Genomic DNA, 17,152 nt, shown 5'->3' with positions numbered 1-17,152 from the left:
GGGGGGAATGGCCCACCACCAATAAGGTCAAGTCATCCAAATCCCAGCCCCACATATTATGATCTAGTTATTTCAAATATTTATGACCTGCCCTTCATCTACACAGGCCCCAAGGCGGGCTACAATACATAAAGGAAAGCAGACAATAATCTATCTATCTATCTATCTATCTATCTATCTATAGATATAAAATGATAACACAGCAGCCCAGGCTAGAATTGCCATGTCCCACAATGCAACACCGCCACAAGAACATCGCAGGATCAAGCCCCAGCACCTGCAAAGAGGCGCATATCCTGCATTCCATATTCTGCATGTGTAAAATAAAGAAGGGGGGGGGAACCCTGCCGGTCTCCTAGGTAACGAAAGCTAGAGTTGCCATAGCAACCGTTTTGTGCAACCGGCTATTTCAGACAGTGGCGCTGATGGCAGAGAGGTGGCTTCCCTCGATTCTCCAGCCAGACTGGAAAATACGATTGGGGGGTGGGGAGGGGGGGGGAATCTCTGCACTACAATGTCATTAGCATGCAAAGAAGAGGGAGATGGGGGAACCCAGGCTAGACAACACCGGGGTGGCTAGTGCAGGTTTTAATGGCTGGGGGTGGGACTGCACAGGTCTTCCCGAACTAAGATTGCAGGATGGGCTCTCCAGCCACAGGTTGTGTGTTCTCTTCTGTGACACACCCCCATGAGAGAGCAAACTGGGGTCTGCTCACGCGGCCGACTGGAGGTGAAGCTACAAGCCATGGATTTTTCACAGGCAACTCTAAGTTATGTGGAGGTCTGCGCAAGGGCTCCTGGGATTGCACTTGCAAAGACTTGTGGGATTGCTAGGCGCTGTTTCTGCACCATTTCATTCCAAAGTATATAGGTGCTGTTTCTGCTCTTGGGGGCTTTTCATGCCACTTCCGGGTTCACAGTGAGGCGCGTGTGTGAAGTTGCACACATACTGAATGCACATAAATGGGGAGTTGCCTGTACTTATTTTTTTATGCTCCCACGAGGAGTGCAAGAGTAGAAAGCCAGCACACCAGGGAGAAAGGTTTTCCGCTTGCAGAGAGCTCTGCGGGTGGGGTAGGAACACGATTTCTTTCCCCTTCATCTGCAGCCTGAAGCGCACCATCCCATTCTGCCGTGTCACAGAACCGTACAGTTGGAAAGGACCTTAGAGCTCATCTAGTTCAACCCCCTGCAATGCAGGGACCACAACGTCAGTGTGTAGAGATCTAGGCTGCAGCAGAACATACGCACCACCAGAGATGTACATATTTATTAAATATTATTCTGCAGCAAAGATTCCAAGCAGAATGCTATCTCTGAGACACACACACACAGAGAGAGAGGGCATTTGGGGTTCAAAACAACCCGAAATCCTCTTTGCTTCTGCCACTCCCACAGTTTCAGAGTTCTCACAAACAATGCCCACATATTTTCAAGAGTTTTTTAACTGGCTTAGTTAAGTAGCGCCGCTGCCTCTAGCAGCTTTTTCCAATCACTGCCTTCGTTATTCTCCTTTAATGATCTGTAATTGTTGCTTATCGCATTTATTTATTTTTTCGTTTTGCCTGCCGGCACATTTGGTTATCACCGCTGTCAAAGAGCAGGATGTAAATAAAACAGCAGTGGGCTAGAAGTTTTCTTTTCTCTTTTGAGAAGGGGAGGTAGGTGATTTTCTCTGCACACCTGACCCCCGAAAGCAAGGGAAAAAATCCTGTGCCTCCACTAGACACTGACGGAATATAAACATAGCAGAGTTATAAGAGATTTGTAGCTGATGCATTTGGCTGGCCGGAGGGGGGGGCACACTTGGAAATGCTTCCGTGACAGAGAAAGTGTCAGGACTGTGATCTCCATGGCAACCAGCCACGGCCTATTCCAGTTCCTCTCTCTCTTATATATCTATATTATCGGACCTCAATTGCGCCACATTTTTCCAGAGCTTTACAACAACACCAGCACCTTAAGGGAGATGGAAGATGCTTGCACTCAAAAGGTCACAAGCTTTGACTGGCTGATCTGTCAACAAAAGCTTTTGGCTATTTAACAAAACGAAATGAAAATCTGCAAAGGAATTCCGTTTCTGAAGCTGCCTCAGCAATGATGTCATACTGCTCTCTCTATATTAAAAAAAAAAAAATGCTAAAAAGGGCCCTGCTTGGGTCAGACCAAAAGGTCTGACATTTTCTCCACAGTGGCCAACCAGATGTCTCCCTACTGTGTCAGGTGTGGCCTTTGGCCGTCCTGATGTCACTGAACTACACCTCCCATAATCCCCGAGCCACTGGCCATGCTTGCTGGGTATGATGGGAGTTGCAGTTCAGCAACAACTGGACTCCCAGAGGTTCCCGCACTTGGATGAGGTGATGCTCATGGGGTCTACAAGTCTACTCCTCTGTGCCTCAAGGCAGGATTGCACTTTCCCACGTAGGGATAAAAAAAAAAACCTGGCCCATTTTTAGTAGCGCTTGCTATTAAAATGACCACATGCTACTTTCTCCCGATTATTCCTCCCCCTGCTTCCCAGTCGCACTTCAGATTGTAAGCTCCTCGGGGCGAAGCCGCATGCACACAGATGGACGCGGAAACAAAACAAAACAAATAAACAAGAGTCTTAGAAGCAGGGGCGTAGCAAGGGGGGACCGCCGCAGGTTCCATAATGGAGGGGGTGACAAATTATCAAGGAACAATTACTGCCTTACTAGGGCGGTTCATAAAAAAACTTTTTTTTTAAAATGCCTGCTCCAAAGGTCTTATCTTACTGTGCTAGGGATTATATAGCTATATATGAAATTTCATGCATAACAGTTAATATCTTGACCCTCCTCCACCAAAATAGCTGTTTAATTTTCTATGTTGTGAAGGCTGAAATTTCTGTTCAGTGGAACACTTACTGTTCCCAACCCTAACCCTGTGGAAAGCCATCTAATTAGACTTTAATTTGATTTTGAGATTTTTTATCTTCCTCCCTCCCTAAAACTGATATGGGGGATTCTCCCAAACCCCCAGAGAGGATTTGGGGAGGGTGAGGGACTTAGGGACTTATGCAGAGGAAATGGGAGTTCTGTTGTGCAAATCCTTATGCCAATGGAACAAGTGTATTAGATACCACTGATAGGGTTTTTTAAGGTCAGGAAGGGAGATAAATTTTGGGGTTGCTTTGAGATTGAAAGCCCCACCCAAAGAAACCAAGGAAAAAACTCCCCCCCCCAAACTTTCCAATCCCCCTGAAAAGCTAAAATATTTTTGGAGTAAGAAGTTTTTGGTTTTTTTCACAATGATGAACAAAATGTTTGACGATATGTTTGCTCCCCTACAATCATTTCCGAAAGTGCAGAAGGGGAACTGTTGCAAGAATGTTGATGGTTTCTGCTTTCTGGTTTTTGCCTGCTCCTCACAAACCGGCAAAACCAGAGAGAGGCCAAAGCAGTTGCATACAGTTCAGCAATTCGAACTCAGGCCCTCCTTGGTTCTAGCCTGACGCTCTAACCACTCCACGCCACTGACTTCCATGGCGTCCATTGTCCAAATATGTGGCTTGGGTGCATTGTAAGAAAGGCGGGCAAAGCTATATACTGGCCAAAAAATCCCCTCTTTTGCTTTCAGCCATGATGGCGGGGTGGGCCATTTTCCAAAACCTCTTTCGCAGCAAACCACTAACACAGCACCACCGCAGGGCTTGGGAACCTCCTCCTCTTCCTTCCTTCCTCCTCCTGCCACGAAATGTCCACAAGGGCGCCCTTTAGAGGTTTACGGAAATCTAAACTGCTAGTGTCCTCTTGACCTACTTTCCCGTGCTATTAAGTGTGCTGGCCAGTTAAAAGGCAGGAAAGCACATAGAGTATGGTCTAGAATCGGGAGTTTTCTGAAACACAAGAAGTGGAGAGAGAGAAATGGGGAGCCTCTGCACCAGCCTTCGTTTGCTTCCAGCAAGCAGCACCACCCACCTGCCTGCCTCCTTCCTCACAGACAGCCCAGAGGGTGATGCTGTCAGTCCCCCCCCCCACATTTAGTCTCAGCATTTCTCCTTGCAGAGCTCAGTGGTTGCAGGGGCAGGGGGGGGGCTACTTATGGCCCTCCAAATCTTCCTTCGATCAGGGCTGCAGTTGCCCCATACATTTAAAGCACGGTGATGCCCCTTTAGACAGCCCTGAACTTGTTTATTTCTTTTATATCCTTCCTCCAAGGGGGTCACATAAAATGGTGAAGACAGCCCCCCCCCACCTTACGACATTCCTGTGGGGTTTGTTTTAGGCTGCGAGACTTCAACTGGCTCACGGTCACCCCATGAGCTTCATGGCTGAGTAAGGATTCGAACGCTGGTCTCCCAGGCAGGGGCGGAGCAAGGGGGGTGGGCTGCCCCGAGTAGCGCCCTGGGGGGGGTGACACTCGGGGCGGGGCCCCGCACCCCCCAGCGGCGCATCCAGCCAGCGGCAAAAAAAGCCGCTGAAAGGGGGCTTTCCCCCTTCCAGCGGCTTTTTCCGCTGCCGGGTTCCCAGCCACAAGCGTGACGCCCCTCCTCGCTGGCCTGGGTGGAGACGTCGCTCCGTGCGCATGCGTCATGCGCATGGAGTGACGTCACCCCCCCCCCGGGGTGCTGCTTGGCTTGCCACCCCCGGCAGCCAAGCAGCTCGCTACGCCCCTGCTCCCAGGTCCTAGTTCAACACCCTAACCGGTACTGCTCACTGGCTTCAGCACCCCCCCCCCCCAAAAAAAAGAGGAATCCTGGGAACTGCAGTTTCAGAAGCAGCTTGTTTTCTCCTGCTCTGGAGGGTAGGACTTGAACCAATGGCTTCAAGTTACAAGAAAGGAGATTCTGACTAACTAACGGTCTCCCTTGGGAGGCTGTGGACTCTCCTTCCTTGGAGGTTTCTTAAGCAGAGCTTGGACGGCCATCTGTCATGGGATGCTTTAGCTGAGATTCCTGCATTGCAGGGGGTTGGACTAGATAACACCTGGGGTCCCTTTCAACTCTACGATTCTACGATAAGATGATTACACAGCACTGGATTCCCAAAGCATGGAAGGGCCGAAGTGATCCAAAGGTCACCAGCCAGGGCATCAAGGCTCTTTAAGGTTTTGAATCTAGGTCTGAAGCCAGATTGAAATGGGTACAGATAATTCTTTTCCTCGAACCACAACTAACTCATTGGCCTTGCCCACCCATTTAAAGTGGTTTTTAAATGTATTGTTTCATGTAAGTATCTATAATTCAGGTACAGTGAATGAGGCTTCCACTCATGGCAGTGCTGGGGGGGGGGGGGAATGCATTTGATAACCAACAGCTATTCCATTTTTTGGTGTTCCATGTGATTAGTAAGTATCCTGGAAATACTATGAGCTACTATTGACTTTACTGAATTGCATTAATTGTTATAGTTACGGCCATGTTTGTTGTCTTGATTTGGGTTTATTGCGAGCCGCTTTGAGGGCAATGATTGTCGTTGGATAAGTGGAACGCAAATTAAATAAACTCAACTCCTAACTCTCCCTAGGGAACTCTGGGAGGGGGAAAGGGGGTCTTCTAACAAATATCAGCATTTCCCAGAATTCCTAGGGGGGAATGCCATGGCTGCTTAAAGTGAAAGAACTGTGCTTTAAATGTACTGTGGAGGTAAGGCCTAGAATACAGACATTCATTATTAAGATCATGAAGGATCCCTATTCCGTAACCGAGCTATTTAAAGAAAGCAGGCGTTTGGTTTTGCCTGTGACCTTAATCAGCTCTTTCCCCCTCCTTGCTGAAAGAGCTGTTCTTAGAACAAAGCTTTTCATGGGACAAGAATTCCCCTGCCCAGTCACCAACCGTAAGCTAAAAAGGTGCCAACATGAGGATACACAGGGCATGGGAAAGAAAAAACTGCCTGAGTTCCAATGACCACAGCTTTCATATGCGTTTACAGAAAGATCACCAAGTTTCTAGTCCTTGTGACATTGAAAAGCCAAAATAATTCTTCAGTGCAGAGGTGGGGTAGATAGGGAAGTCCTGAAAATACTCCAGACAGAAAGCCTAATAATAAAATGCTGTAACCATCATAATACTCATCATAACACTCCTCTCCCCCACACTTTTACAGGCCATAGACTATTTCACAGCCATAGGCCTGGGCAAAGAGTAATGTTTTTGCCTGGTGCCTAAAGACATGATGGCGCCAGGTGGGCCTCTCTGGGAAGAACATGCCACAATCAGGGAGCCACCACAGAAAAGGCCTGTTCTCTTGTTTCCACCTCCGAACCTCTCTGGGAGGGGGGACATAGAGAAGGCCCTCAGATGACAAGTGCAGGATCCGGGGCAGTTTGTACGGGGAGAGGCGGTCCTTAAGATATTGAGGTACTGAGTAATGTAGGAGCAATGTAATGCACAAAGCAACAATGTTAAACAGATTTTTTTTAGAAGAAAGGGAAAGGGAGGAAAAGAGAAGAAACGCGTCATGTGGTTCTAGTTTCAATGGCTCAGTGGAAACAATACGCCACTACGTTTACAAAATTCTTTCTTGGGCAATGAGGACTAGAAGCTTAAAAAAAATAACTCAAAGCTAGGATTCTAAGAAGAACCTACAAGCCACATAACTAAAGCTTTGGGTGCAATATGCAGTCTGCCAGCCGCGAAGTGTCTACTCAGGTGTAGAAAGCGGGGAAAACACACACGGGAAAAACTATTTTGATTTGACTTCAGTGCCTTGCACAGCCCCTCTGCCCACACTCCCTCCCCCCCAGGGCAGTGTGTGCTACCTCCTGCAAATTAACCAAGCTAAGCTCATACTCCTCATAGCAGACATTCCAAGGGGCTGCAGAAAGTCAATTTTCCAGCAGACGCTTGTACAGGTCACACTACAGCTTGCACTCAGGCACTTGGGGGTGGGGGTGGGAGGAAGGGGGGTAGGGTACTTAAAACTGTCGAGAGATTTCGGAAATATGCTCAACCACATTTTTTTTGCAAAGGTTTCCACTGTAGTAATCACCAGTCTTACACACAAGTGTCTTACCCACGAGATGCCTTTTCGATCGCTATCAATATAGCTCTTGTTGCTTTATTATTTATTTTCGTTCCTACGCACATGCCCAACTGCAGTTGTTGGGAGTCATTGGTATAATGAACTATACTTACCATTATAGCTAAAAGAAATAATCCAACGATTATTCGAAATTAAAACGTGCGGCAAGGAAGGGAAGCAATAAAAGCCCTTATATAAGCTTTCAAAGCAAAGCTAGAGACTGGAGCATGTGGGATTTGATTTACAAAAACAGGAACAAGTATAACTGACAGCAAAAACGACTCCCATCTCACCCCTTTCACTTCTTCTATTGCAGGGGTGAGGGGCCTGTGGCCAGTCCTGGACTCCAGCTCCCATCATCCCTGGACTCTGGCAGGGGCTGATGGTAGTTGGAGTCCAACAACATCTGGAGGGCTACAGATGTTTCCCCAGCCTTGGTCCATTGTTCTCCAAATCCTCAAGACTTTAGGTTCAGAATAACTAAAACATTGGGGATAAAATAAAACCAGCACCACCTTCGTTCACCAAAATGAACCCAGAGAGAGAGTACGTACTGTAGATAAAGATGGTTTTGGTTTTCAAACCCAGACTTTGAAAAATAGGTATTTTAGCAGTCCCAAGTCAGCCAGGAACATTTTTTTTTAATGGTTGTATTAAAACAGTACTAATCCTTTTAAGAACCACTAAAGGCCATTAGGCAGAACAGGGGTGCAGAATCAAAACTAAACTTATCATTTGATTTCAACACCAGGGCTCAGGGTTGGAAGATGAGAAATAACAGTGTTTCTGAACACACGCAGAGTGCTCTTTTTCCACCGCTCAGCAAGCACAGTCCAAGACCCGAGTGTGCGAGGGGGCGGGAACTAAGCCCCCAAATCACAGACTAAAGCGTCTAGACATGTATAAACCACAGCACCTATTTGGTGGTGGTGGTGATTTAGGGTTGAAAATAAGCAGGCCAGCTTTTTTTATACCATTTTGCCTGAAAAGCAGTCTTAATTAAAAGACGTGTGCATCTCCCTCTCCCCCCCCCCTCTCTCTGTGTGTAATATTGATGCGTTCATTCAACAAGATTTAAGTAGTGGTTAGTTTGAAAGACTAGGACCTGGGAAACACGAGTTCAAATCCATCCATAAGACTCACAAAGTGATCTTTAGTCCAAACATTGCCTCTCAAGCCTAGCCTACCTGACAGGGTTATTGCAAGGACAAAATGACAAGTCAGAGAACTAAGGAGACCACCCGCAGCACCTTGGAGAAAAGCTGGAGGATATAAGGGTAACTGTGGCTCTCAAAAGTTTTATTGTTATAAGAATGCAATTTTTGGGTGGGGGGAAGAGAATAAATGAAGGAGGGGGGGGAATGAAGCCAAGGGTTTTGCCGGAGGGAATATATTGGATGAGGAGTGGTTCTCTGACTTATCTATGTATATAAAAAGATGAAATCAAAAAGCCATGGGCATGAACCAAAACTTTCCAAACCCACATGGAGAGTTTTGCAAACTGCTCCTAACTACGCATGAGCGTTTGGAAGGGAGTAAGCCCCTTCTATTCAGTATGCCCTACGCTCAAGTAAACATGCACTGGACTGCACCCTTAAGACACGTGGGTTGTAAAACCCTATACTGGAATTAAGAGGTCAACATGGGAGCTGGATTGTACTCCCTGCTCTATTCCAAGGAAACTGGGACGGATTGCGTTTTATTTTTTAAAAAAGAGCAAGCCTCCCTTTAGGGAACCTGGGTGCAGTTCTTGCTTCTCCCCTCCGGGAAAAACCCCTGCCTGATTACCCTGGAGAGCCAGCGCAGGGCAGGCCACACTGAGCTTGGCGAGCCAATGGTTTGACTCGGTAGAAGGCAGCTTCCTATGTTCCCTGCCTTTTGCGGCTTTCCAGGCAGGCGCATTGAAAAGAAAAGGGAGGGGGTGGAAATCAGGAAGCTGCTGGCAGCATAGAGCTACAGCAGCGGCTGGTTGCACAAGCTGCAATCCCTGGCTAGGCACCCCACCCATCGGCCAGGGGAACAGGCAGGCATTGCTCCCTCCCTCCCTCCCTCCTTCCTGCAGGCCACAGCTGCATGGGTAACCTCGTGTGGCTTGTTCCAGCTAGCATTCCTGTCTGGGCGGGCAGCCCTGGTGACGTCACTCGGCTGGGGCCAGCCATGTGCTCTCTGTACACGTGGATGAGCTGGCGGGAACGGAGCAGAGGAGGAGCAGAGGAGGAAGGCCAGAGGGGGGTGGGGAAGCCACACGGCTGCAGTGACCTTTGGCCGCAAGGCGGGGAGGGCGGGGGACATGCACATGCACCTCCCTTTCTCTGAGCATCTCCCCATCCCTTTCCAAGAGCAGAATGCAGCTTAGATCAGAACCAGGAACCCTGAGCACATGCAGAGAAGCACATGGCAAAGTGCCACGGGTACCACCTAATCGCCAATTCTGGAAAGGGGGGAGGGGGGAGAGGGAGCAAAGCTGCACACCCACTCCTTGGGGAGCTTTGGACATCAGTCTTGGGGGGCTCCTGGGCAAACTGCAACAGAACCGAATCTAAAGGAAGCCCCCGTCTTCTTGGTTCCAATGCTAGGAACCAGAGTAAGTTTGCAAAGTGAACACCCAAGTAACCGGAAGGGGGGTTTTCTCAAGCCAGGTGTAGTCAGTGGTATTTATTTATGACACGCGCTCACAGTGAGGGACAGCCTGGCCTTTCGCAAAAAGCTTGGCAAACGGAAAGATTTAAAGCGCTCGTAAAAAAAGAGGCCCAGGGGGCAGATTTCGACTCAAAACGTAGCGAGAACGAGGCACAGGGAGAACAACAGGGCAACTTGCCCTCAATGTGGTTCAGCCCCTTCTATCCAAGTGTCAAAAGGAGTCCACATCACACGTCTAACCAGCACAGACAGGCACACACACACACACACAAATGGTTCATAACCACAGACTGAGAGGCTCAAGACACACAGAGAAAGCACACCATCACAATGCATATTGAAACTATGGAATCTGATCCCGCCAGAGGCACTGAAAGGCACCCAATCAGATGGGCTTCAAAAGAGGGTCAGAGAATGAGGCTGTCCATGGCCGCTAAGCCTGATGTCTCTGTTCTACCTCCATCGTCGGAGGTAGTGTGTTTCTGAATATCAGTTGCTGGAAACCACAAGCAGGGAGAATGCTGTTGCGCTCAGGTCCTGCTTGCGGGTGTCCCCTTTGGGCATCTGGCTGACCACTGTGGAGACAGGATGCTAGACTAGATTAGGCCATATGGCTCATCCAGCAGGGCTCTCCTTATGTTCTTCTATCGGGCTGACACATGCAAAGACGTGGGATGCGAGAACCAATGGCTGCATGCTGCTGGATCTTCCACGGGCAGAGGGGAGGTATCGTTTGGCTGAATTTCCCAGCTCTGGGGCTCCGTCTCACTATATAACAGGGGCAAGAGAGGAAAGTGGGTTGTGGTTTGCTCTTGAAAATGCAACTGCATTCCATGCTCCTGCTCTCTGGGACCCCGCCTTCTTAGTAAGGCAGACGAGGGAGAAAGAGAGATCCAAAGTCCTCGCTTCCAGTTGAGAAAACTCTGACTCAGAAGATTTTGCTGACAAACCTGTCTTAGAATGAGTCCGGGCGGGGGAGGGAGGAGGGAGTCCATTCCTGGGGTGGATCCCTTCTGGTGGTGGGCACCTCTTTGCATACAAGAAAACTAGCACGCAAGAAGCATGAGCTTCCATGCTAGTTTTCTACGAGCACAAAAGCACACACAAACACGCCACCAGGAATCTGGTTTCTGTACCTGATCTTCAACCTGGCTGGCTGGCTGGACTTATCCCAACGTTTACGCACCTCTACACACACACACACACACACACACACACACACAGTTAGCAGCCCAGCTGTTATCAGACCAAAGGTCTGCCCATGCCTGTATACAAGTTTCCGGCAGTGGTCAGCCCAGATGATTCCAGGAAGCCCACAAACAGCCTTGGAACTTGGTGTCTCTGCTCACATGCCAGCGAAATCTCAGGCGGGCACCTCAAAACGGCAAGGCGGGCAGCAATTTAGCCAGAACCCAAAACAAAACAAGAGGCAGTGGGAACATTTTATCGTTCACCCAGAGATTATCTTAGTACAGTGGCTCCCAAACCTTCTACTTTAAAATTCCTGAGAGTTTTGAAGGCCCTCTCAGCAACATTTCTGCCTGTTTGGGCAATTGCAATGCACTGTGCTAAACGCTGTGTGGTTTTTAATTGAATCAACATTTAAAGTCTTAATTCTAGCCTCCCATTAACTTCGCCGCCGATCCTCTCCACTCCTCCCCAGTGCCTCTACCTCCTCCGGTCACTCCTGATTCATCCTGCTCACCTACTGGGGGGGCGGGGGCTGCCACGGACCAGCCACAGCACCCACTTTGTGCACAGCTCCTGCTGCTCCTCGCAGACCTGCCACGGACCACCTGAGTGAACGTCACAGACCACGGTTTTGGAACCCCTGTCTTAGTTGTGCTTTGGGGACAGCTTTTTTTTTTTTTTTTACAGGATGTGGGGTGTCCTCCTAACACCACGTAAAGAGCAATGATGTGCTTTTGGCATTAGGTAGATTTGGTGCAGGTGCGGTGCTAAACTGTGCCCAGGCACATCCAAAGTGCTTCTCCAGAAAGGCCAAGCAGTTTGCATGTTTGCACACGAGCGCTCTCTCTTTCTGCATCTTTTATTTTGTATTATTTTGCGTAAGTTCTTCGGTGTTTTGCTAGCTGTAAGAGGGATAAAGGGCAGCAGGTTAGTGAAGTGCTACCTTCGATTGCTGGGGGAATCTCCCTTGGCTATCTCTTTGCAATTCTGAGGGCCAAACTAGACAATGCGTTAGGTATATAGGCATCTAACACATTTTTTAAAATCTTAAATCAATCCATCACTTTATTTCAGCTTTAAGCTCATATAAAACAATACTAAGACAAATACACACATTAAATTTAAAAATTAATGACAGTAAAAGCCTTAATAAAGATACAAAATTAAATATGGGAATTATAAGGAAATTTCACTATTTAAATCTTAAAAGCAACAGCCGTGGAATTAGGAGATGAGTTAGAACTGGGGCACATTGGGGGTGGGGTGGGGAAAGCCCTTTCCCTGTGGGTCCTGATCCCAGTGAAACACACAAACAAGCTGCTGTTTCCAAGTCTACAACTGTGAGTGCCTAGGGATCTCTAAACTGCAACTGGCGTTTCGTTAGCCCAAAAATGGAAAACGAGCAAAGTCACCAACTAAGGAAGAATGGCAACTTAAACTGGTGGAATATGCGCAGCTTGCAGACCTAACATATAGAATTAGAGAACAAGAAGAACATACGTTTAAAGAAAATTGGAAAATGTTTATGAATATATGGGAGGAAAGTGTGTATATTTGAAAACGTGGGCAGATAAATTCAACAGTGTAAATAAGTTTTTATGGATGTAATAATGGAATACTGAATGGTTTATTTTATACAGAATATGCAGGGATTTATGTTATGCAAAATGAACCATGGAAAGAGGAGAAGGGAAGTCATTGATATTTTAAGGTTGTTTAAATGAATATTCTAAAATGTAAAACAGAAAATGTAATGAAAATTATGGAAAATAAATAAACTGCAACTGGAAACCCTGGGGGGAAAAGAGTTCCCAGCTCTGCACAAAGATGTGTAAGAGCAAAGCGCACATGATCAAGCAAATGTGTGCAAGACGTGTGTTCACTCATGCAGACTATATCATGAGAATGAGGACACACCTTTTCCCCAAGCTCCAATGGGTAGCACATTCCAAAAGTGAGAGAGAAAATATTCCTTGCTATCAGGAGAGACCATCTCCCGCTAAGAGTGCCTGCTGATGAATCACCATTAACCTAACACAGTCATCCGTTTAACAGAAGGATGGTCAGTTAGCAGCCACCGCAATACTGTCACAGCCATAAGGACTAGGAACTTTTGGAGCTCAATGGAAAACTCGGGATTCTCAGAAAGCAGAATTCACCCTGCAGCACCACAGTCTGTGTGCCTGTGATTGGCCTCCATCTGTCTCGAGAGACAATGGAGTGCGCCTCCGGGGGAATCTCAGCGCCTGCTGTGGCTACAGAAACCGGTAAAACACTAACTGCTCCTGTGTTGTTTCTGCTGCATTAGCAGCAGCAAAGTGACCTCTCCAGGGTGCAAGCCTGGGCAGTGTGTATATAGGTCCTGGGCTGTCCAGACAACAAGACCCCCCTCTCGGACTCGCTGATGTGGTCCAAAGGAAAGCAGAGCAGTATATTTGGCACCGGCTTGGCTGCAGGAATTGCTGGAAGGAGATGTGCAAAGCGCCATCCAACTGTCTCAGGGACTCCTCTTCAGATTGGTGTAGGGTTTACTCCTTAGCCTTTTCTTCTCCCCGCAAGTCAGAAGTTATGGGTTTTCCCTCGGAGTTTACTCCCGAAGGCTTTCTCACAAATGAGTATCGCCGTAAGGCAGTGGAGGTTTAGGATCAGAGTTTTCCTTCTCCTAGGTGGGCTACCTCTCCAGGTGGATGAGCCCCACCTGCCCCTCACTTCCCTCTAAAGCACACGCAGAAACTGCTGCCTCGACAGTAGTTTCCCCCTCTCTTTCCAAAGCCCAGTGCCCAGTCAGCAGGAAGAAACCAGCGGTGAAAGGGGCCGCCCCTCCCTTCAGCTACAGGGAATGCAGTAGCTGTCTAGAAGATTTGACTAGCGATTGCTATCTCTGTGACCAATGGATGAACTCCCAAACAAAGCTCTTGTCGTGTGTCCGTCCCCCCCAATTCCTTGAGGAATACTTGGGGCTCACAACCTAAAATTACGAGGCTGCACATCACAAGGAATTTGGCTTCGTCCCCTGTGATGCGGAAACGAGCTGAAACTGGATGATGGAAAAGCAAAGGGGGTTGGAGGAGGGGGGGAATGGAAAATGGCTTTTGCTGCTGCAAGGATTATATTTTGGCTTCTGGAACACGTGGATTACGTCTGCTAGGCATCTGAGGACACCGGCTCCGATTTTCTCCACTGTTCATCTCTGGCAGAGAGAGAGAGAGAGAGATCGGTCGCCGTTGGGGGAATATAGTAAGATGCTGCTTGTCACAGCTGAGAAAGGAGAATGAGATGCAAGCACAGCAAAGGACGGCACCAACATTTTGGAACAGCCAGCGAGCCGGGGGTGGTGATGGAGAGAGACCAAAATATACATTCACAAGGGGATTCACATAGAATAAAAGAGCCCTGTGAGGGACCGGCAGTCGCCCAGTGATGGAAATCTACATTCATGGAACGTGCTGCTTTGCATCGCCTGCAGCATCCCGGCCTATGACGTCAAAACTGTGAGTTCTGCTCCCTAGTGCTGCCTCCCTTGCTTGACCCCTCAATGGGAGAAGAGTCGCGGTGGATGGCAGCAAGAAAAAGACCATCTAGCCCAGCAGCTTCTCTTTTGGGTCAACCTTTGGTGACAGCAGGGATGAGGAACCCGTGGCTGGACTACAACCCCCCAAATCCTCTGCCCATATAGGTGAATGGGAAGCATCTAAAGCATATATCCATGGTCAAATAATTGCATACCCGTCGTATAAAAATAAAGAATAAAGTGGGGGGGGGGAACTGTTGAAAGAAGAACTTAAAGACCTTTGGGCTCGAACGGTCAGGAATCCAACCACCATGATAGATAAGGAAATAGAAAAAGGATATTTGAGCTAAATAATATACTGTCCAAGCAAATAAGAATTTATGCTCACCTGTGTAAGACAGAAATACAGTCAAACCTCGTTCTGCGTCCACCTCCACTTGCATCCGCTTTGGCAAACGTCCATGGCAAACCTGGAAGTATGGGTTACTTCCAGGTTCACCACTCGCACATGCGCAGAAGCATGCGCAGACATGGTGCTTCGAGATGTGTCATTTTCGGCTTGCGGACAGGCCTCCAGAACGGATCCCGTCCGCAAAACGAGATTTGACTGTACTGGGAGAGTGGTAAAAGACCAGGAGAATTTTTTGTCCAATCATTTAAAACAAAACCAGTATAAGGCATTTATCCCAAACATTAAAGGAGATAAAGGTAAAGTCTATAAAAACTCAAAAGATATTAATGACCAATAACCCTCGGCCATCAGCCATGCTGGCTGGGATGGACAGGATTTGGGGCTCCCAGCAACATCTGGGGGTTCACAAATGTTTGTTGCCACACTGGGCCAGGCGAATGCTCAATGGAAGAGATGTCATTCCCATGTCTTCCTGCTAGGACGTCCACTCCCACACCAACACTGCAGTGTAGGATGCATGCTTGCCAACCACAGACGTTTCTCCGCTTGCTAATACATAAGAACATAAGAAGAGAGCTGCTGGATGAGGCCAATGCCCCATCCAGTTCTGACAGCAGCCAACCAGATGCCTAGATAAATCCTGCAAGCAAGGCCAGAGCACAACAGCACTCTCCTTATCTGTCAGTTTTTAGCAACTAGAATCCAGAAGTATTACTGCCCCTGAAAGTGGAATAAAGCACAGTCTTACCCTCCGCAAATGCAACCGCATGGAAACAACCCCCTGTGCTCCGGGTTAGAAAATGGAGCATCCAAAGCAAAAGCAGACAGGAAGGCACCCACCCCACAAGAAACAGGAAGGTGCCGTCAACAGCACGAAGCTGGCCAAAGAGGCAGCAAACACCTTGCTGGTCCTGCAGTCACCTCTAGCAGCTCTCCCTGGACAGGTGGCACGGACAGCAGTTTCCAGGACCATGCACAAGCTGCAACGAACAGCTGCAGTAGATGAGTACTGCATATCCTACTCCAAGAATGAAACGGGCATGTTCCCCGACACCAACAGTGCTGCCTACTACAGTAAAACCCCAATGCTCGCTTTTTTCCACCAAGCATGAGCTGGGACCCTCGTCTGCCCTCTGACTCATTCCCGTAGGACTTCATCAGCTAGACTACAGCACACACTCAGCCAACAGCAACCTACCCTCTCCAAACACACTGCCCCCGCAAAACAACAACACCCCAAACTTTTAGGAGGATTCACCACCGGTTTTTCATCAAACGGAATCTCTCGGTGGGTTTGCCCATGGTAAATCCAACTCAATGTATCAGAAGGCAGAACGGCAACCTGGCAACGTTAACAAAAACATGCATATCTGGACGTGCAAAGATGTGGCAGAATTCAGGCATCGCCCCCAGACGCTTAAACCATCTTTCTAAACCCAACAAGTGGTGGTCTGCAATCTGCCTGCAAACAAAGATCAGGAGCAATGGTTCGAAGCAGGGTTTGCAAACCAGTGGTTTGTACCATCTACCGTTTAACAGTGTCTAAATGGATAAGCCATAGTTAAGAGGCATCTCAGAGACTTAGTTTGCACGTTACGGTAAACCACAGTTAATGGCTTGCTGCAAACATGCCAATCTGGGCTGTTTTGCTTCTCCGTTACTGAGTGGGGTGGGGTGGGGACATAAATCACAGACGCTGGCTTAGCATTGTGTCCAAAGCGGGAATTGTGGTTTGTTCCCCACATGTAAGAGCAGGGACAAGCAAAGCAACCCCCCCTCCCCCGATTGGCACACCAACGGTAATACAAGTGTAACTGAGGAAAATAACCAGATCAAAAAGCTATGCATCAGCACATAAACCAGCACCAAACTATCACAAAGCAGCATAAGATGAACGAAAACAGCAAGTTCAGGACAAAATCCAGCACAGAGACTGGGGGGGGGGGGAGAGAGGGGGGGAGGAAGAAAGGAATTAAAATATTTCCAAGAACTGAAATGCCCTAAAAGGCCTGGGAGAAAAAGTTATTCACCTGATGCCCAAAAGATTCTAACAAAGGCACCATGTGAGCCTCACTGGTTATAACCATGCACAATCAGGGTGCCACCACTGAGAAGACCATGTCCTTAATAACCCCCAGCCTCACCTCAATGGGTGGGGAAATGTGGAGAACAGCCTGCAATGGTAATCTGAAGGTACAGGAAGGTATATATAAAAAGAACTAGCCATGAATGAAATAAACACACATACATACACATATCTAATTTCAGGCCCCTACCTGGATATATCTCAAGGCACTCCTTAGGACGCTGAGGTTTGAGGTTTTCTTGTCGTCAACGTTGGGGATGTTCCGCTTAAGGGTTTCAAAGCATTCTTTCAAATGGGCACGTCTACAGAAACAAATCCCA

At 48.0% G+C, this 17,152-nt stretch overlaps 1 protein-coding gene across 2 annotated transcripts in view; it reads right to left on the bottom strand.

The window, feature by feature from the left end:
• Positions 1-17,152, bottom strand: part of MNT (MAX network transcriptional repressor) — a 52,516-nt gene that overhangs the window by 15,940 nt on the left and 19,424 nt on the right. For both annotated transcript variants that reach the window (XM_033171961.1, XM_033171960.1), the window contains one exon: positions 17,023-17,134. In XM_033171961.1, coding sequence (XP_033027852.1) covers positions 17,023-17,134 — 112 coding nt within the window. The remainder of the gene's footprint in view (positions 1-17,022; positions 17,135-17,152) is intronic.

Source organism: Lacerta agilis, chromosome 15, assembly GCF_009819535.1.
Source record: "Lacerta agilis isolate rLacAgi1 chromosome 15, rLacAgi1.pri, whole genome shotgun sequence".
Taxonomy (NCBI): domain Eukaryota; kingdom Metazoa; phylum Chordata; class Lepidosauria; order Squamata; family Lacertidae; genus Lacerta; species Lacerta agilis.
Note: the sequence above shows the minus strand (reverse complement) of the source record. Positions and strands in the feature narration are given on the sequence as shown.